This window comes from Megalobrama amblycephala, linkage group LG15 (genome assembly GCF_018812025.1).
Source record: "Megalobrama amblycephala isolate DHTTF-2021 linkage group LG15, ASM1881202v1, whole genome shotgun sequence".
Taxonomy (NCBI): Eukaryota; Metazoa; Chordata; class Actinopteri; order Cypriniformes; family Xenocyprididae; genus Megalobrama; species Megalobrama amblycephala.
This window is the reverse complement of record NC_063058.1, coordinates 26039519-26061135: the sequence shown is the minus strand read 5'-3', so window position 1 is coordinate 26061135 and position 21617 is coordinate 26039519. Positions and strand designations below refer to the sequence as shown.

The window sequence follows — 21617 nt, the reverse complement described above, 5'->3', positions numbered from 1 at the left end:
CAGTAAAGACATTTATAATGTTACAAAAGATTAGATTTCAGATAAACACTGTTCTTTTGAACTTTCTATTCATCAAATAATCCTGAAAAAAAATATTGTACACAAATATTTTGTACAATTGTACACATTAAATGTTTCTTGAGCAGCAGATCAGCATATTAGAATGATTTCTGAAGGATCATGTGACACTGAAGACTGGAGTAATGATGCTGAAAATTCAGCTTTGCCATCACAGGAATAAATTACTTTGTGAAATATATTCAAATAGAAAACAGTTATTTTAAATTGTAATAATATTTCACAATATTACTGTTTTTACTGTATTTTTAATTAAATAAATGTAGCCTTGGTGAACAGACGAAACTTCTTTTAAAAACATTAAAAATCTTAGTGGTTCCAAACTTTTGGACTGTACTGTATATATATAATACTTTTTTTAAATGAACAAATATATTTGTCATTTGGTTTTTTTTTTCATATAATTTTAGCTGTTATACGATGAAGAACTTTTCCTACAAAGAAATGTGTGTAATAGAAAAGTACTGATATCATGTGGAAACATTCACGTTAATTTATTTAACTGGACAACGCTACAAATTATGTGTGTAATAAACAGTAATAGTTGTAACATTTTAATGTACCTGTTGCAGGCAAGAACCAACTCTCTGATCAGGATCGCAGTGAACTTCTTGGCCTCCTTCATAGTGTAGCATCTGCACATGATATAGAAACATGTGAGGCAGCGATAAGTAAGCTCAGGGACAGTGTCTTGTATAAGAGTAACACAGCTGTTCGAAACTATGTTGAGAAAAGGTGGCTCAATATTAAAGAGGTAGGGGTTACAACAGTGTCACCTTGAGAATATTTTTTTTTGATGTCTGTGCATTGTGTCACAGTGGGAATTATAATTAATTGTAGTGCTTTTATGTACAATTGACAGTAAAGGTATTTTTTGATGTAGTGTAAAGGGAGATCAGAAAGGCTTTTTTTTGCTTGTTACTTGTAACTAGATTTAAAAGATTATTATTTTATTTTATTTTTTTCCCCAGAGGTGGTGCAGAGGATTCTCCCCTCATGGATTTAATGTATCTGTAACCACAAACAATGGCATTGAAGCAATGAACAACTCCTTGAAGAGCTTTTACCTGAAGATTTTGGGTACTAAAACAGTATCATCTTTGGTTGAAATGATTGTTACTGAATTCATCCCAGAGCAGCTCCTCTCATATGCTAAACTTAATTACATGTACAGCAGTCAACACAGAGTATACAGTGGTGATGTTCCTGAGTTCCTCTGGGACCGTCCAAGATCTTTTGTGCAACATTGCCTGAAAAACCTAGAGGCAGCTTGTTACTGTACCTCCCAACAGGTTCAAGAGCAGAGAAAGGGGCTTTATAAAGTCCAGAGTGAGCACTCATGTGAATGGTACACAGTGGATCTCGGAGACAAAGACCTGTTTTCCGTCATGTGAATGCAGATCTTTTAATTCCACTTTTTTACCCTGCAAGCATTTTTTTGCTGTTTTCAAACACACTGACAACTCATGGTACTCATTGTGCCCAGATTACATCAGCAGTCCTTATGTCACTCTTGACTCGGATGTTGTGTCAAGTCAAAAACATTTGGAGGTGAAGGAAGTGATTGACAAGGACACTACTGTCTGCACCAATAGCTTTGTGGGCAGCGCGTCGACATGTAAGGAAAATACTGTACATCCTGTTGCCATAGACTGTTGTGACATTCAGTGCTTGAAGACAGACATGGAGGCAAATGAAGTTTCCACTGCACAGTGTGCCCTTAGAGAGAAATTAAAAATTCTCCAGGATCTATCATACATATGTATGGATCATGAGTTATTACGTAATGCAACTGCAGTCATTCATGAACTTGCAGGAAAGATGAAATGCTCTGTCCCAAAAGAAGACTTACTACCACTTCTAAGTAACCAAGATGACATAAAACTGAAACTTCGTGTACTTCCACCACAGAAAAGAAAAGGAAAGGTGAAAGCCAAAAAAAGGAGAATTGAGAAAAGAATCAGTGGTAAGGTGACTAAGGGAAGGAATGCTTTCTGCATCCATGTTAAGTCACCATTCAATGCAAATTTTTTATGTTGTAGGTGACACAGGGAACCAGTCTGGATTCTTCGAAAGAGAACTTGCTTACAGACTGCACTACAATAGGTTTGCCAGGTGAGTGGTATGTTCAAGTTATACATTGATTAGTATGTTCAAGTTATACATTGATTATACTGCAACTACAGTAATGGCAATAATTTAAGGTGTTATTGCAATGTGAAATTTAAAATATGGTATTATTTGACAGAGGCTGAGACACTTCTGGCAGAGCTGATCAAGTATGACATTGCTGAGGTAGAAAGTGGAGTTAGGTTGTCTGTCTGTGGACAGATGTTAGAGAGCAGGGATTTTAAATCTCTGAAACATCCTCACTGGTTAAATGATAAGGTAGAATTAGGTATTATGATAGGTTAAAAGGGAAGAATAGGGTTGATAAAGTCTTCAAAACTAAATTTCTTTACTGTTTGTCACAGGTGATAAATGCATACTTGGACACGTTGACACTCGAAAACAACACAGAGGCCAACACTGGAAACTTCTGTTTCAATATTTCTACATACATGCCTCTGCTTTGGGAACGTGACCAATTTGATGACTGGATGTTTAAAAAGGTGATTATGACTAATGTAACTCCTACAATATTTATATGTTACTGTGTTTAAAGGGATAATTCACTCAAAACAAAATTGTCAGTACTCAACCTGTATGAGTTTCTTTCTTCTGATGAACACAAAAGAAGATATTTTGAAGAATGTTTGTAACTGCTGACGGTAGCCATTGACTTCTATAGTATCCCCCACTATGGATGTCAATGGCTACCATCAGCAGTTACAAACATTCTTCAAATTATCCTCCGTTTAGCTCAACAGAAGAAAAATCTCATATAGGTTTGAACACTTTAAAATAAAAAATTATCTCAAGCTTTACTTACCCTCAAACCATCCTAGGTGTATATGACTTTCTTCTTTCTGATGAACACAGTCGGAGTTGTATTAATAAATATCCTGACGCATCCAAGCTTTATAATGGCAGTGAATGGGATTAACAAGTTTGACTTTGAGGCTCAAGAAAGTGCATCCATCCACCATAAATGTACTCCACACAGATCTGGGGGGTTAATAAAGGCCTTCAGAAACTAAGAAATATGTGTAAGAAAAATATCCAAAATATCCTCGTCACAAAGGCTCGTTGATGCACGTGCGGAGTGAAGGACTGGCCCGTGTGGTCTGATCCAACAGACGAGCTACTGTAGTTCAAATTGCTCAAGAAGTTAATGCTGGTTCTGATAGAAAGGTGTCAGAATACACAGTGCATCAGTTTGAGTATGGGGCTGCATAGCTGCATGCTGACCCCTGTCCTACCACCGGAAAGAGCCAACAGTGGACACGTGAGCATCAGAACTGGACCATGGAGCAATGGAAGAATGTTTTCTTTTACATCACATGGATGGCCGGGTGAGTGTGCGTCACTTACCTGGGGAACTCATGGCACCAGAATGCACTATGGGAAGAAGTCGGTGGAGGCAGTGTGATGCTTTGGGCAATGTTCTGCTGGGAAACCTTGGGTCCTGCCATCCATGTGGATGTTACTTTGACACGTACCACCTACCTAAGCATTGTTGAGACCATGTACACCCTTTTAAGGAAATGGTATTCCCTGGAGGCTGTGGCCTCTTTCAGCAGGATAATGCTCCTGACACAAAGCAAAAATGGATCAGCAATGGTTTGAGGAGCACAACGATTTTGAGGTATATGATTATTGAGGTATATTATATGAATGAATGATGAAGGTATATTATATGAAGGTATATTGTATGATTATATGAATGAATGATTCCACCAAAACAGCTCGTCTTCGTAAAATGGCACATCTTTTTACATTAAAGGGATAGTTCACCCAAAAATGAAAATTGTCATCATTAATTCAGCCTGTTGTTGTATGAAACCTGTATAAATTTCTTTGTTCTTTTGAACACAAAGGAAGATATTTTAAGGAATGTGTTAAACTGAACAGTTTTGGGGCACCATTGACTTCCATAGTAGTTTTTTTTTTCCTGCTATGGAAGTCAATGGTGCCGCAAAGTTGCCTGGTTACAAACTTTAATCAAAATATCTTCCTTTGTGCTCAACAGAAGAAAGAAATTTATGTGTTTGGAACAACATGAGGGTGAGTAAGCTATGCTAAGCTATGAGTATATGATGACAGAATTTTCATTTTTGGGTGAACCCTCCCTTTAATGTAAAAAGATGTGCCATTTTACGCAGACGAGCGGTTTTGGTGGAATCATTCATTATATATTAGACATTTCATTTTTTCTTATTACAAAACTTAAAGGAACATTCTACTTTTTTTTTAAAATAGACTCATTTTCCAACTCCCCTAGAGTTAAACAGTTGAGTTTTACCGTTTTCGGTACCACTTTTAGCATAGCTTAGCATAGTTCATTGAATCTGGTTAGACCGTTAGCATCTCGTTTAAAAATGACCAAAGAGTTTTGATATTTTTCCTATTTAAAACTTGACTCTTTCTTGTAGTTACATTGTATACTAAGACTGATGGAAAATGAAAAGTTGTAATTTTCTTGGCTGATATGGCTAGAAACTATATTCTCATTCTGGCGTAATAATCAAGGAACTTTGCTGCCATACCATGAGTGCAGCAGGCACAATGATATGGTTGTGACCCCCTGCATTCACAGGGAGCGTGCCTTGCAACCATAGAGACATTTGTGAGACACTGTGTAATATCATTGCACCTGCTGCACCCATGGTACGGCAACACAGTTCCTTGATTATTACGCCAGAATGAGAATATAGTTCCTAGCCACATCTATGCTAAGCTATGCTAAAAGTGGTACTGCCAGACCCGGAGATCGGCTGAATGGATTCGAAAACGGTAAAGCTCAACTGTTTAACTCTAGGGGAGTTGGAAAATGAGCCTATTTTCAAAAAAAGTAGAGTGTTCCTTTAAGTAAAACTAAATTGTGTTAACCATTATGAATAAAAATGAATGAATGCATATTTGTCATTTAAATAGAACTTAAAGGGTTCACCTAAACATGAAAATTCTGTCATTAATAACTCACCCTCATGTTGTTCCACATCCATAAGACCTTTGTTCATCTTTGGAACACAAATTAAGATATTTTAATGAAATCTGAGAGGTGTATGACTCATCTATAGACGGCAATTAAATGACCTCTTTCAAGGTCCAGAAAGGTACTAAAGTCATTATTAAAACAGTCGACGTGACTGCAGTGGCACACACACAAAAATATTTTTGTCGCTTTATATTAATATTGAACCACTGAAGTCGCATGAACTGATTTAAATGTTTTGAGTACCTTTAGGATCTTGAGAGAGAAAGTACCATTTCTGGCTATGCAGGCCTCACTGAGCCATCGTATTTCAACAAAAGTAACTTAATTTGTGTTCTGAAGATTAAAGAAGGTCTTACGGGTGTGGAACGACATGAGGGTGAGTAATTAATGACATTATTTTCATTTTTGGGTGAACTAACCCTTTAATGTTATGAAGCAAAAATAATACTTTGTGTGCAAAAACAAAAATAATGACTTAATTCAACAATTTCTTCTCTTCCTTGTCATTCTCATACACTGTTTACATTGTGAACACATTTTAGGGCTTCCGTGTTCTACTTTAGAATGGCAACTCATTATTGACCAGCTCCTGCATCAGCATCACGCATGCGTCAGCATTACATGCATGTGTCATGTTGCTCATGTGTACAGCGTGGGCCAATACTGAGGAGACTGAAATGGAAGAGAAGAAATTGAATAAATTCATTAATTTTGTTTTTTTGTGCACACTACAAGAGAAACCAGCAGTGGCTTCTGCTTGTTCTCATAGGCTAATTAATTCCAAATGAAGTATGTTTTTTGACAGGAAAATAAAACGGAGAATATAATTTACATGTAGCATGTCAATTCTACATGGTATGACAGACTCTGTCTCACTTGTGTGTGTGAGAAACACTAAGCGTCAGCGAATCGTGCGCATTCACAGAGTTTATGGTACTTTAAATACTCTATGCATCCATTGAGATTAATTGAAATAGTGCAGAGCGAAACTTTCAAGCACTCAGTGTTCAAGACAAAGCAAGTGAAACTCTAATTAAAACACTGTCCAGTGAAATGTAATTATTAACCAATGGCTGAGGAGAGACATTTAGTCTCCTAGCATGAAAGTTTAATTGCATATTCACATTGTAGTGGGTGGCATAGAAAGAAAGTGAATGTTATCTCAACAGTATGTCACTTTTTTTTCTTGATGTCTTTTATTTTAAGGTGGCATTCTCCCAAATGAAGTGGATTTTCCTTCCAATCCATGTGAGCAACAATCACTGGATTCTTCTGGTAGCTGATGTTCCGAATATGGAAGTATCAATACTGGACTCAAAGTTAGGAAACCATGTCATGTATGTTGATATGTGGAGGTAAGATGTAGAATTTTTACAAATTGAGTAATGTTACTGTACATGTTTTTCTTTTAATCATAGTATGTTGTAGTGTCATATTGTACATATTTTTACTCTTCACTCCAACAGAATTAAGTTCTGCTTGTTTATCGGCCATCATATTGATCTTTTAAGGGCTTTCACATTGGGCACGTTTGTTGAGGTCTGTGTGTGTCGTCATCGGCTAAAAAACACATGCCCAAGTTACTTTACTTCCTGTACAAATGCGAACCTGAGTTGCTTTCATATTCACATGAATCATACCATAGATTATGAATGAATGAATGAATGAATGAATGAGGCATTTATATAGCACTTTCATATGTACTACTGTACACCCAAAGCGCTTTACAATCATATCAGGGGTCTCTCCTCATCCACCACCAGTGTGCAGCATCCACTTGGATGATGCGACGGCAGCCACAGTACAACGGCGCCAGTGCGCTCACCACACACCAGCTGTAGGTGGAGAGGAGAGAGAGTGAAAGAGCCAATTCAATGGATTAGTCCTACAGTGATTAGTTCCAGTGCTACAGAACTCTCTGAGCTCAGACCACCTCGTACAGGTAGTGTCAGGTTCAGTACCCTAGTGTGCTCCAGGGTCTTATGACAGATTTCACATTATCAATTTTTCATGCGACCAGTGCTCTGTTTAGAATTGAACTGCCAGTGTGAAAGCACCCTTAGATGTAATCTAAAGTTGAACTAGGCCAAATTATGGAAACATTAGAAATACTCAATTTAACCTTGTAAATAATTGAATGCATTCCACTTATTTTCTCAGAAGGTATATGGCTGTGAGGTACAGTCATACTAATGAATTGGGAGGATTCTGGGAATATGGTGGTCTCTGCTCTGCACCACAAAACGATTCCAGCAGTTGTGGGGCTTTTGTTCTACTGGTAAGGCATCACAAAGCTTCATAGCCACAACTTGTTTCTTTGTGCAACATTTTCTTTTGAATACATAAATGGACTTTAATATGACATTAAATATTTTTCATTTATCTGTCCAGAATGCTCTTGCCCTGACGAGAGGCATCAGTCCAAGCCAGCTGACACAACGCCATGCAGTGGAAATGAGGAAGTTTGTGTACCACAAGCTCAAACAAAATGCATTATGTTAAAGGGTTAGTTCACCCAAAAATGAAAATTCTGTCATTAATTACTCTATTTATGATATTTTTGATCAAATCTGAGAGGTTTCCTATTCCCAAGAGAAAGCTACATAATTACCACATTCATTGTTGCAAACTCCTCACCTTTCAGTGACAACTCACCTTTTTGAGATCAAAATAGGTCACTTATGGGATTTGCATAGATCTAATGTGTTTTTGTGGGTGGGGGGTCTGAGATGTGGAAACTTTTGAGGTCTGAGATGTGGCAACAGTGAAAGGAGAGAGAGGGCAAACAGTTTAGCTCTAATCAGCCAATATTGTCTTAAATAGCCATAGCACTTCATCTTTTTATAACATGAGGTTTTGACTAAATGTAGCCTATTCAATCTTGATTTTGGTGAAATGTTGCAACAATTTTTTTGTGTGCGCGAGTAAAATTACAGTTTTGAAAATCTGTTTGGAGCATGCCCCTGCCCTAATTTTCTAACTTTTTTCCCCTTACCTGTTTGCATCCCTGAGGTCCAGAGAAGAAGTAAAAACATAATAGACATAAAAACTAAAATAGTCAACATGACTACAGTGGTTCAACCTTAATGATATGAAACAAAAATAATGACTTTATTTAATTTCTTCTCTTACCTGTCAGTCTCCTACTCTGTATATGTTGTAGAGACAGAGCAGTGTTTCCGGGTTCTACGCCAGAACGCCGGCTCATTATTGGTCTGCCTCATTATCACACATGCGTTGTGTTGCTAATGTGAAGAACTGATGTAGAACCTGAAAGCGCTGCACTGTCATTACAACTGTCTTTATAATTAATGAGAGAAATTTCATTTTTGGGTGAACTAACCCTTTAATATTTGTTCTTTTCTGCCCTTGAGTGCTTTTCCTACTTTTTACTTTCACTTTCATAGTGTCACTGCACCTGACCCTGTGTTTCCTGTTTCGTCATTGACCCAGTCTCCAATGTGTTTGCTGTACCGTGGCATAAAATTGGAGTCAAGACGCAACTCGCAAGGCCTTCTGTTGTGTTATAGCCTCTATCTGTGTTTTCTAGGGACCTTCCAATTTGTTACTCATTTGTAATGTGTTATAACTTTTTTGCATATGTGTAAATGGTATATATTCTTATTTCTATTTCTTCATTTTAAACATATTTTTTCCCTTCTCATGCTATTTTCATACCCTTGCATATTGTAAATAAATCATTTGCTTATTCAGACTTGTGTCCTTTCCTTGTACACATCACCTGGTTATGACATATTTGTGTATGTGTCTCCTCCCAAGTTTAATGTTACAACCCTTTATCCTTTGATTCATCACCATCGGGGTCGTAACAGTTAGTTTTGTGTTCCAGGAATAACAGAGGGTTACTTAAGTTTCATTGAGTTTGTTCTCTGGGTGCATATAAATGAATTGCATTCCAAATAACAATTTAACCACACAAAATGCTCTTGTGTTTGTATTAACATGCAAATTGTGTAAACTTGATTACCTTTAGATATGTTACTGAACACCATGTATTATTTTGTACTATGAATTTGTGTGAGAGACCAGTGAAGAGTGCATGTTTAACATTTTATTTAAACATCTATAAATGCCTCCTAAGCTAATAGATGTAATTGACACATTTAACTGCTTTATATAAACTTTTACTTTTGAATAAACAGTCCTTTTTAGAAATAAAATGGTAATATAGTTAAGATTTATTACACTGTCATTTGAAGACATCACACCAGTGAAATACAATTGATCTCAAATTACACTATAAAAAATGTAAGCTGTGTTAAAGGGATAGTTCACCCAAATATAAAATTGTCATTTAATCACCCTCAAGTTGTTCTAAACCTGTGTAAGAGTTTCTTTTGTTGAACACGAGAAAATGGGTTACCAGCATTCTTGTTCAACAGAAGAAATAAAGTCACAGGTTTAAAGGTGTTTAAATTTTCATTTTTTGGGTAAACTATGTCTTTAAGCAAGTCTCTCTCTCTCTCTCTCTCTCTCTCTCTTTCTATATATATATATATATATATATATATATATATATATATATATATATATATATATATATATGTGTGTATGTATGTATATATGTATATATATATATATATATATATATGTGTGTGTGTGTGTGTGTGTGTGTGTGTGTGTGTGTCTTTGGAAACTACTTTGACTTTGTCTCTTATGCTCATTAAGGCTGCATTTATTTCATAATAAATACAGAAAAACCAATAACATTGTGAAATATTATTACAATTTAAAATTATGGTTTTCTATTTTACTATACTTTAAAATATAATTTATTCCTGTGATGGTAAAGATGATTTTTCAGCATCATTACTGCAGTCTTCAGTGACACATGATCTTTCAGAAATCATTCTGATATGATGATTTAACAGTTGTGCTGCTTAATATTATTTTATAACCTGTGAGACATTTTCAGGATTCTTTGATGAATAAAGTTTAAAAAAATATTTTTTCTTTTTTTTTTTTTTAATAAATTAATACTTTTATTCAGCACGGATGTGTTAAATTGATAAAAAGTGATAGTAAAGATTTATATTGTTAGAAAATATTTATATTATGAATAACTGCTGTTCTTTTTAACCTTTTATTCATCAATGAATCCTGAAAAATGTATCACAGGTTCCAAAAAAATATTAAGCAACACAACTGTTTCCAACATTGATAATAAATCAGCATATTAGAATGATATACTGATATGAATTATATTTTAAAGTATATTAAAATAGAAAACCACAATTTTAAATTGTAAAAATATTTCACAATATTATTGTTTATTCTGTATTTATTATGAAATAAATGCAGCCTTAATTAGCATAAGAGACTTCGTTCAAAAACATTAAAAAATAGTGATTTTTCCAAACTTTTCACTGTTAGTGTACGTGCCCTTGACACCAAGCAACAGTGTCACGTGATTTTACAGTATTATAAAACATTATTCCCAAATGCCAAATTAGCTTTTCTTTCAACGTTTAACACAGTAATATCATTCTTGTTTCAACTGAGTAAAAATTAAACAAACAACGAGGGCTTCTGCGCGATTACTATTGAAGTTTGCGGTCTTCCGGGAGCATGTAAACGGCGCATGTTCCTTGACCTTGCGAACAAGCCACGCCCTCGTGCTGTCGTCAGACTCGAAACCCCAAGTATTTAGTCTGAGCCCTTTGAAACGCCTCTCGGGCATCCTGGGCATCATGCAATCTCTTTGAATGGGGAAACATCAAATTCTCCAAAACTGTTCGCCAACCTTACGATTAAATTTCATATTTGAAATCAACAATGAAATCTAACAACAACCGGCTCATAAATTTAGTTTCTAAATGCTCGAATCATGACAAAATAACTGTATTTTTCAGGCTGGATCAAGCTAATCGAATGCGCAGACCTAAATGCGTGTCTCTTCGGAGGCGCACGTCTGACTGTTTCTATAGAAACCGGTGATTCTAACGGCCGCTGAAGTGACGCGAAGACTTTACCAGTCGGCGATTGGCTCTTATTTAGAAGGCGGGACTTATTCCGCCATATTGCGTGTTACACTTTCTCCCATTCAAAACAATACGAGTGACACGTCTTGTGTTATTCTATAGTATTTGGTTTTATTCACGATAAAGCACGACTATGACCACTTCACCCAACAGTTCTGTGTATCACTGCACAACATCCTTAGCAACCACCCTTAGCAACATAAACATATCTTTGTTCTTATTGGATTAACAGGTCAAACTGTCAAAATGTATAATTTTATCTATTAGGCAGCATGACATAATTACCAGTTTGATAATTATTTTAATGAAGCAGTGACCTCTGTGGGCATTATGCAATGTATGTGTCATTCACCGTTAATATTGAGGCCACGCCTCTCACATCTGCTCACTACTCTATACTCATTGAGTTATACTTTAGACAGACTTGCACTGTGCCACGAACAGGTCTAGTTTAAACTACTTGACTGTTTTCTCATGCTGAGAGATAAGTAGATGTTTGTGTGAGGAAATATCATATATTGTGTAAAAAATAAATAAATGACACAGCGTATGAGAACAGTTCCTAGTCTGTTTTGTTGTTGTTGTTGTCTTTCCATGAGATTGCCTATCACACCTTGGAGCATACTGTTGCTGTTTATGATCAGAGATTATTTTTCCAGTGGAAGGATTGCATTTAGTGATTTTACTTCATGAAAGGGGCATTGATGCATATTTTTGACTTTAATATTTGTATTGTGTGGTAACTGTTTTATAAAAGCAATAAGGTGTTATTGGCTATTGCTCTATGGTGAATAAGTCACAGCTAAAGGGGTTGCAGGCATACCCCTGCATCATGCCTAACAATAATGCCCTTTACCCGTGACTTAATTATTTCAAAATACAGCACAGCCTCTCACACCTTAGTGCTTCCATCAAGATGACATCTATCTTGGGAAGCAAGACATCCAGGCCTCATTCTGCACATGCTAAAACTGAGTGGTTTCTAGATACTTTACACTGGATCTGTCTCCTTTTGAGAATGTGTGGCCCATCATGAAAAAGATAATCAGCAATAACTACCACAGACCATTGAGCAGCTAACTTGTATCTGTTGAGATTGGACAAAAATTCCACTTGCAAAAATTAATAAAAGGAAACGAGATGTCCCACCATTTTTGGTGTGTGTTGCACCATCAAAATTTGTTTATATTTACACTTGAAGAGTTCATTTGCAAAAACCGATAAACGCCATTTAAAAAAAAAAAAAAAATGAACTAAGTGCTGTTTATTATTCTCCATATAGCACATTCTGTACCCTAAATCCATGTTGTCAGAAAAGCCGGTTTTGTCCACTGTCAGGCATCGCAAGTTCACATTTTACAGCAGAAGCCGACAAGCGCCCTTGTTGTTTGTGTACAGAAACCGATAAGTCCGTTTTAGCGAATCAGCGCACAGTATTCAGGTCAGGTGACAAGGCTTCTAGTCACTTCAAAAAGACGCGCTAGCTGAGGAAAGTTTTGTCAAAGCTGACTAAAAGTGATCGAGGATTTATAATTTCGACTCCTGTAGTCCTTGTACACCATACACGACTTACATGCTGAAAAATTGGTTGTCCTTTTGCTTGTGTGTGTGTGTGTGTGTGTGTGTGTGAGAGAGAGAGAGAGAGAGCGTGCGTGTGTGTGTGTGTGTGTGTGTGTGTGTGTGTGTGTGTGTGTACTTGTGTGCCGATCTGTTTGTGTGTCCAAAAAACGACTGTTGGAGTTATCTGCTTTTGCTAAAAAAAAAAATAAAAAAAAAACTTTTAATATATATATAAAACATACTTTCAATGAACTTTAATTTTTTAATTTACCTGTATTTTTTTGAGTTATTATTACTTAATCAAAACAACCCAACTGCAGTTTGATTGATATTACTGATTTGTGAGAATTCATAAAAATTGAGTTATCTGTTTTTGCAAATAAACTCTTCACTTGTTGGTCAGCTTTATTTTTATTTTTGTCAGCTAAAGGTTAAAGAGAATTAACAAATCAGATTCTTTATTTAATTGCATTTTCCAAAATGTCCCAACTTTTCTGGAAATTGGATTGTAATTTCTTGCTTGAAATGACATCAAAAGTGGAAAACGTTCTTCAAAAACATACATTTACACAAACTGACCACCAACCACAACTTTTAGAATGTATGAATTTGCTAAATATTTTGTCTTTGAATAAATAATAAAAACACAAAAAATGTGCAATGTTAATATAGACATTATTATTATTTGTCATTAGGTCTTAGATGTTTTTTTGTTTTCCCATCATATTTTTCTTTGTATTTTGTTCAGGCTTAAACAGGATGATATAACATTTAGGTGCAAATATGCAGAATAGTAAACCAAAGCTTGAGGCTAAAATGGCAAATATCTCCACAGCTACAGTAAATTTTCCAGGAGAACTGACATAGGCTGGAATAAATGTGATCCACACAGCACAGAATATGAGCATACTGAATGTGATGAATTTGGCTTCATTGAAGTTATCAGGCAGCGTGCGAGCAAGAAAAGCCAAAATAAAACACAAGACACCAAGCAGGCCAAAATAACCCAGAATAGCCCAGAAACTTATAGTAGAACCCAGACTGCACTCAAGAATGATCTTTTCTTTGTAATATTTCATATTTTTGTAGGGAAATGGAGGGGATATTGTTAGCCAAAGCACACAGATAAGAACCTGGATAAGTGTAAAGGCAAGAACACTGAGTCGTTGTTGTGCAGGCCCAAACCATTTCATGACATTACTTCCTGGAAGTGTAGCCTTGAAGGCCATTAACACCACTATTGTTTTCCCCAGAACACAGGAGATACAGAGGACAAAAGTTATTCCAAATGCCGTGTGACGCAACATACAAGACCATTCAGTGGGCTGACCAATGAAAGTAAGTGAACAGAGGAAACACAGAGTCAGTGAGAAGAGCAGCAGAAAGCTCAGCTCTGAGTTGTTGGCTTTTACTATGGGGGTGTCCTTCTTGCGGTAAAATAGGATGGCCACCATCACAGTTAATCCTACTCCAAACAATGAGAAAAAGACAAGCACTATACCCATAACTTCTGTGAATGACAGAAACTCTACAGCCTTTAACACACATTTATTTTTCTCAGCATTAGACCAGTATTCCCCTGGACACTGCTTGCAGTTATTTGAATCTGGAAAGGAAGTTGTGATCACTGTAGTTAGAGGAAAATGTTTTCATTTATGAACTCCTTTGACAAGATACTGCATCCTGAACAGCAAAAGAAGAACACAAAAAGAACAACTAATGAATTTTTTTTGAAACTGTGAGATGGACTGAAGATTACCTGTCTCATTACTGATTTCTCCTTCGGTACATGAAATACAGTCATAACAGCAGACAGGTCTTCCTTTTTGTACAGCCTTCCTAGTGCCTGGAGGACAGCTCTCACTACACACAGACCTTGGCTTCTACATAGAAAAATACATTATACATAGTTATATACTGACTCTGAAAAAAAAAAAGAACATTAATTTGTCAGTATTATGGAGTACAGAATATTGCATTGTTAATTTTTGATACTGTTGTGCCCTAAACTTTGCATAGGGGTAGAGCTTTGAAAAGAGGCACTGTTCAGGTTTTATAATGCATGTACCCATATGATCCAGTATCTTTTGTCTTTCATAAAAGACAAGTATTTATTTTTAAGATCTTTGACATTTAAATTTACTGTCATTTAAACACATCCTGTAGTACAAACAGAAGTCATTCACCTCCAGCTCTCCTCCAGCCCAAATTATATTTTTAGTGTTAAGCATAAAGCTCTGGTCAGGGGGCAGTGAGGCATCAAAGTAACCCACTGGTTTAAACTGGAATGATCCATTTGAGTCCTGCTGCCAGTTCACGACTTCATAATGGGCTACTGCGCCACCAGTGCTGTCAAACCACACATGATCACCAAACTTTACGGTGAAATTTACTTTTTTTAGAGCTTCAACCACCTAGTGATAAAGACAGTTGTCGTACATTATTTTTAAAGCATGGGCTATTAACATGTATTAACACAAGGTTTTTTTTTTTTTTTTTACCTGTTTTGGTTCTATTAGCAGACCTTTCTCACAGCCTTCTTGTTCTTTGCACTTCAATAGACTGTGTAGTGAATGAGCCACAGCATAAACTGCTTTGTAGACATTGTTTGCATATCTTTGATCAGGCACATCTTCATTGTTGTTTTTAAATGTAAGTAGATCTTGATATCTGCTGCAGTCTAATGCATGTTGAGAAGAATTACCCTCAGTCTTTGAGCATGGAAAAGCTGTGTCCCAGAATGCCTTTATAACATAATCTGAAAACTCGTCAATATTGATTTTTCTAAATGCAAACCCCAGTGACCCTCCCATCACATGAAAAGTCTTAGGAGTGATCAAACTCTTTGCAGTTATCCATCCCTCCCCTCCAATCAATTGAAAGCCTGTAATATTCTGAATACTTAGCTGATCAATAAGTAAGCCCATTTCAATAAGTGAAACGAATGCAACAATCACTTTTGCTGTGCTTTTTTTAATTGTGTCAACCACTTTTTTTAGTTTTTCAGCCTCTGTTCGGTAGAATTTCACAGAGTACTCCACACAAATCCCCTCCTTCTGAGCTGTATTCAGAAATATGGCCATAACATTGTTTCCATAATCATTGTCACTGTTCACAGCTCCCACCCAAGACCAGCCTAATTGCTTGATTATGTATGCAAGTGCTCTGCCTTGGTGGTAATCACTAGCAATAGTCCTGAAGAATGAAGGGTAATCTTTCCTATTACTGAGACATTCACATGAGGCTGAGTGACTTATCTGGGGAAAAGAAAAGAAAAGAAAAGAAAAGAAAAGAAAAGAAAAGAAAAGAAAAGAAAAGAAAAAAGAAAAAACATGAAACAGTCATCAGTGTGGTGATTTTGTCAAACGTCTGGTGTCACTTACCACTGGAATTTTAAAAGGTCCTGTAGTTCTGGACAGAATCACTGTGGCAGAAGACTCTGTTTCTCCAATGATAGCATGTATAGGAGACTGTCCTGTGCATCTATTCTCTGCTGAAAACTCTGGTCCATTCATCAGGCCCATAGTTACACTCATAGCAGACAGTCTTGAACCACAGGTATCGTAAATCCGGTAGCCAATAGAAACATTTGGGAGCAAACTTTCACTTCTGTTAATCTCTTCAATGGCAAAAATCATAATTTGTGCCATCCTAAAATCTCTTAAATTCACACTGTGAAAACATTAAATAATAATGATAAATAGCAATAAATAAATAAAAGTATCAATTAAAAGTTTGTAAAAATAAAAAGTTAGAAAAGTGAACAATATTATTTGCATTCAGCTTTAAAATACAAATAAATTTACATACTCATGTTTGAAAGACCAAAATATTTCAGTTATTATAATAGTTTGCTGTTAAAAATAAATGTATAGTTAAAATGCATTTAAGATATCTTTTAAATATCTTAAAAAAAAAAAAAAAAATCTGATATAATGCTTCCAATGTAACAAACCTGGAGCATGACAGAAGCTGAGGTTTTCGTGTGAACTGAAATGAAGGTAGTGTTTCTTTACTGCGTATTGCAAAAAGTGCTCCAATGGTTATGTCTCCATTCTTGGAAAGCAGCGGGGACTTAGGTTCTCCCATCATTCGGCAAAGAGTGCTCCCCGCCTTGGTATGAAGTTGATGGAAAACCAGGAATATGTAAAGTAAGAGAAGCATTCTAACCATTGAGCTCAGCTGTAGCTGCCAAATGTAAATTATTTGATACAGTACTTGCACTTTTATAGACCTAATAAGTATGCATGAATGATTAAGAATATAGCCAATGACCTCAAAGAGTAGGGCATGAGTCACATCTTACATGTTGTTTGTTTAGTCTTTATCTATATACAGTCACACTTGGTTGCTTGAAAGTATATTTGCATTAGTAAATATTTGTTACTGCATAGAACTCCCACTAGTTTATGTGTTTCTGTGTTTTCAAGGAGGCCCTGCAGTAAGGTCTTTATAAAGCAACATAACAGGAAGCACATACTGATTTTTAAACAAATTATTTTATTGAAATATGTTTCTCATGCACAGAATAAACAATTTGTGGATTTTTTTTTACATTCTAATTCATAAAATGTATTACACACAAAGCCTCTTTCTTGAATGAAATACACTGCCCTGAAAAAAGTAAAATAAAATAAAATAAAATAATTTTTTTTTTTTTTTTTTTTTTTTTTTTTTTTTGGTCATGATCTTGTATTGACAACGCAAGAGTCAAGCACTCTGTAAAGTCTACTCCAGCACATCTCAAAGAATTTCAATGAATTTAAGGTCCATTTCTCCATTTCATGTGTGAAAATGATTCTTCATGCTCCCTCCTAACCATTCTTTCACAGTTTGAGCCTGATGAATCTTGACATTGTCATCCTGGAAAATAGCCATGATTTGTCTTCCCACATGGTTGTTTAACAAATGAAAAGCTACACACTCCATCAATTACGTTTAAAAGAACGGTTGCCAGACATACTAGAAACATAATCTCTGTGATAATTATCCTATTATTACAGACTCTTAAGCATTTTCCTATTTAAATCCAAACGGCAACTTTTTTTTTTTTTTTTTTTGGGCCGAACAATGTATTATACAGTGTATACATGTTTCATTAACATGTATTATGAAATACGCAAGTCCTCCACAAAATGAAATAATCCCTGTCAAGCTGTATCATCCCTGTTACTAGTGTAACCCTTGTTCCCTGATGGATGGAAAAAGAGACATTGTTTCGAAATACTGACAGTAGAAGTCCCTATCCTAAACACCACAACTACTGACCTGTGTCATGAGACTTGGCGGTACAGATGCAGGCAAGCTTCCATGTGCCAAGCAGATGCAGCTATGCTTACTCGCAACCTTCCACCACCCAGGGTAAATGACCTCAGGTCTCCCCATATCAGGGGGAACCCTCACATCTTAGAAGAGGTCACCCCAGCCATAGGGCCACTTCTGTTTTTTTTTTAAATTTATTTATTTTTTTTTAATTAGCTTGTTAACGCATGCAATTAATTTTACAGTTTAACAAATTAAATATATTTAACGCAGATAACTCAAGGAGCAGGAAAGCCTGCGATCTGACAGTTTCTTCTTGATGGGTAAGCAACATTGTTTTTGCTTTGTTTCACGTAACTAATATATGCTGGCTTTTGCTTTAACCCTTTAAAACCGCACGTATCATATTTGATACACGAGTTTCTAAGACATATATTGAATCAGTGAGAGCAATACTTTCTTTGAAAACCTGTTGTATCTATTTTGATATGTGTATTCTGCCATCTTGTGGAATTTCACTGTACTGCAGGCAGTAGAGGGGTGAATTTTTAGCTTTTCAAAATGGCGGCTGCGATTGGATCAAGCCAGACGCTTTCGGCAGGAAAATAAAGGCTAATTTCAAGTTGTTAAGGTAAAAAATAATATTGGATTGCGCCTGATATAATTAATTTAACACTTTCTGAATTGAAATAATGCATAATTACTTAATAATTTAATCGTTAAATTACAAGTAAATCGTGTTGGAAATTGTGTATCAAATTTGATACTGCAGGTATTAATGGTGCTTTATGTCTAAACAGTAATGTCAAATTGTAGTAACGTTATCTACTTTATGACTACCACAATGCAAACACACACAATATTGGGATGATTCAATTAAATGGCAATTAATGACTGAAATGCCATATTAAAATATATATTGTGTTAAAAATGCACATATTAAATTTGAAACTGCAGGTATAAGGTTCTTTATCCCTGAATAGTCGTGTCACATTTTTTAAATGTAATCTACAATATGCCTACCACAATGTCATCTTACAATACATTTAGGTTATTTTTACAGTAACAATTCCTCTAAAATTATAATCAATATGCTGGAATCATCAAATTTTTATGTGTATTTTTAGATGTCAAAAAGATTAGAGGAAGAAGAGAGAAAAAAAAAGCATCTTCAAAATGTAATCGACATAATAATGGATGGCAATTCAAGTGACCTAGAGCAGTTAGAGGAGGAGGAGGATGATGATGATGAGGAATGGATTCCTCAGGCCATGCATGATGATGGAAGTTCAGACAGCAGTGATGAGGAAGATTATCAAGTCGAAAGTGTAGTCCAGAGCAGCATAGAAGTTGAGGTCCCAACAACACAGGACACATTCAAAAAGCAGTCGGTGAAGGATAATGCAAAAAAGAAAGAATACAGATGGAGAAAAAAACAATTTCAACCTCCATCTGTCGATTTCATTGCATCTGATGAGGAAGGGACAGAAGACAGGTGTAACTGGACTCCATACATGTATTTCAAACAGTTTGTCACTGATGAAATGCTACAGGAAACGGCAGAACAAACAAATCTGTACAGCGTACAAAAAGAGGGCAAGTCAGTAAACACAACTGCCAAAGAGATAGAGAAAGTTCTAGGCATGTACATGCATATGGGGTTAGTACAGATGTCCTGTGTGAGAGCATATTGGGAGATGGAGACAAAGCTTCCTGCAGTTTGTGATGTAATGTCTCGAGATCGGTTTCTGAAATTGCTCACACTGATTCACTTTCAGGACAATTTCGGTGTTTCTGATGATGCAAAGAAAGATAAACTGTGGAAGCTTAGGCCATGGTTACAAAACCTGCGAGAACAGTTTCTTTGCATACCTCCTGAAGAATGTCATGCAGTAGATGAAATTATGGTGCCATTCAAGGGAAAATCTCATCTACGTGTCTACATGCCTGCAAAACCACACAAATGGGGTTTTAAGATGTGGGGACGTGCAGGACAAAGTGGCTTTCTTTATGACTTTGATGTTTGTCAAGGTTTAGAACATCAAGACAGAGAAAAATCAGAAGTGGGTGTTACAGGAGAAGTTGTGCTGAAAATGACATCAACACTTCCAGCAGGAAAAAATCACAAGGTCTTTGCAGACAATTACTTTACATCAGTTCCCCTGGTGCAGCACCTAAAGGAGAGAGAAATCCACTACATTGGCACAATCCGGATGAACAGGATGGCCAACTGCACCATGATGGATGAAAGGGAAATGAAGAAACATGGAAGAGGGTCAGTGGACTTCAGAGTGAACCAGGACAACAACATCATTGTAAGATGGTTTGACAACAAAGCAGTGAACCTGATTTCTTCATTTGTGGGTATTGAACCTGTGGGAAATGTGAAACGCTGGGATCGCAAATCCAAAACTCACATAATGGTTCCCAGACCAGCCATCGTTGAAGCATATAACAAGTTCATGGGAGGCGTCGATCTCCTTGATATGCTGTCTGCACTTTACAAATTCAGCTTCAGATCCCGAAGATGGTACATGTACATCTGGTGGCACACTGTTACAGTGGCAGTCATCAATGCGCGGAACCTCTACAGAAGAGACCAGAAGATGCTAGACCCCAAGATGAAAACCATGGCTCTGCGAAGGTTTCAAGCTTTGGTTGGTACTTCACTCACAAGTGCTGGAAAGGCTAAAAAGGTTGGCCGACCACTATCCTGTCCAGAAGCAGCTCCATCAGCACCCCGTAAAAGGTCAAGCTGCAGTGTGTCCCTGGATGTCAGAAGGGATGCCATGGATCATTTTCCAACATGGGAAACCCGACAAAGATGCAAGCATTGCACCAACAATCACTTCTCACATGTGTACTGTGAGAAGTGTGAGGTGCATCTTTGCCTGAACAAAGACAGAAACTGCTTTCGTGACTACCACAAAGTGAAATAAAAGGACTGGAAAAAAGATCTATGTAAAAAAAAAAAGAGAGAAAAACTGCCTAAAATGTTCTATGTTTTCAAACTGTTAAAGGCATAATAGATTTTTTGTATCTAAAATCTACACTGTTGTAAGCAAAACGTTCCCAAAAAGCCTGATGTATCAAATGTGATACAAAAAATATATCATAAACAAAATGAGTTAGCAATTTTTTTTTTTTTTTGATTTTGATTCAAGGCTTAATAAACATCTAATTTCCAAAAATATATAATTTTCTGCCATTTTTTTAATGTGTCAGGCTTTAAAGGGTTAATATGCTCATGTGTCATGTTAGCTTGTTTGTTCATCTGCAATCGTATTGTCATTCCCTTCAGCTATGATAAAGACACATTCATTTCCACACTCTATAAGCCTAGAGTGTCTAAACCTCCTCCACTGTCCGTTTTAAGCGTCAACTCCCAAAGTGTGTCTGAAAAGTAAGATAATATGTTTATTTTCTTTGGTTACTCTTTTAATGATTGAAATAACCCACCAACCTCATCATAATTGTAATATATTTGTTAGTTGTTTGTCATGCTTGTGTTATCGAGTTGTTCATGAGAACTGTGTTTTTGTTTTTCGGATGGCAGGGATGTCTTTTTCATTGAAGGAGCAGAGGAGCTTGATAACACCACCCTGTCTGCCACA

General features: G+C 36.3%; 3 protein-coding genes across 4 annotated transcripts; 2 read left to right on the top strand and 1 right to left on the bottom strand.

Annotated features, from left to right (window-relative positions):
- The first annotated feature begins 2151 nt into the window (after window positions 1–2151).
- On the top strand, window positions 2152–9588 carry LOC125248023 (ubiquitin-like-specific protease 1). Its single transcript, XM_048159577.1, has 6 exons — window positions 2152–2193; window positions 2327–2466; window positions 2553–2690; window positions 6386–6534; window positions 7340–7457; window positions 7571–9588. The coding sequence occupies exons 2-6, from the start codon at window positions 2410–2412 to the stop codon at window positions 7679–7681; spliced, it is 573 nt and encodes a 190-aa protein (XP_048015534.1). The 5' UTR covers window positions 2152–2193; window positions 2327–2409; the 3' UTR covers window positions 7682–9588.
- Window positions 9589–11192: 1604 nt separating this feature from the next.
- On the bottom strand, window positions 11193–17307 carry LOC125247865 (extracellular calcium-sensing receptor-like). 2 transcript variants are annotated; one of them, XM_048159389.1, is made up of 6 exons: window positions 16697–17307; window positions 16125–16413; window positions 15243–15998; window positions 14928–15155; window positions 14501–14624; window positions 11193–14347 (listed from the first exon to the last, which is right to left on the bottom strand). In XM_048159389.1, exons 1-6 carry the CDS (start codon window positions 16912–16914, stop codon window positions 13440–13442), a joined length of 2523 nt encoding a protein of 840 aa, XP_048015346.1. In that variant the 5' UTR covers window positions 16915–17307; the 3' UTR covers window positions 11193–13439. The 2 variants fall into 2 exon arrangements, with proteins under 2 accessions (XP_048015346.1, XP_048015347.1); XM_048159390.1 differs by having other exon boundaries at window positions 11193–14206.
- A 1889-nt stretch (window positions 17308–19196) lies between these two features.
- Window positions 19197–21617, top strand: LOC125247023 (piggyBac transposable element-derived protein 2-like). Its single transcript, XM_048158188.1, has one exon. The coding sequence runs from the start codon at window positions 19197–19199 to the stop codon at window positions 20940–20942; it is 1746 nt and encodes a 581-aa protein (XP_048014145.1). The 3' UTR covers window positions 20943–21617.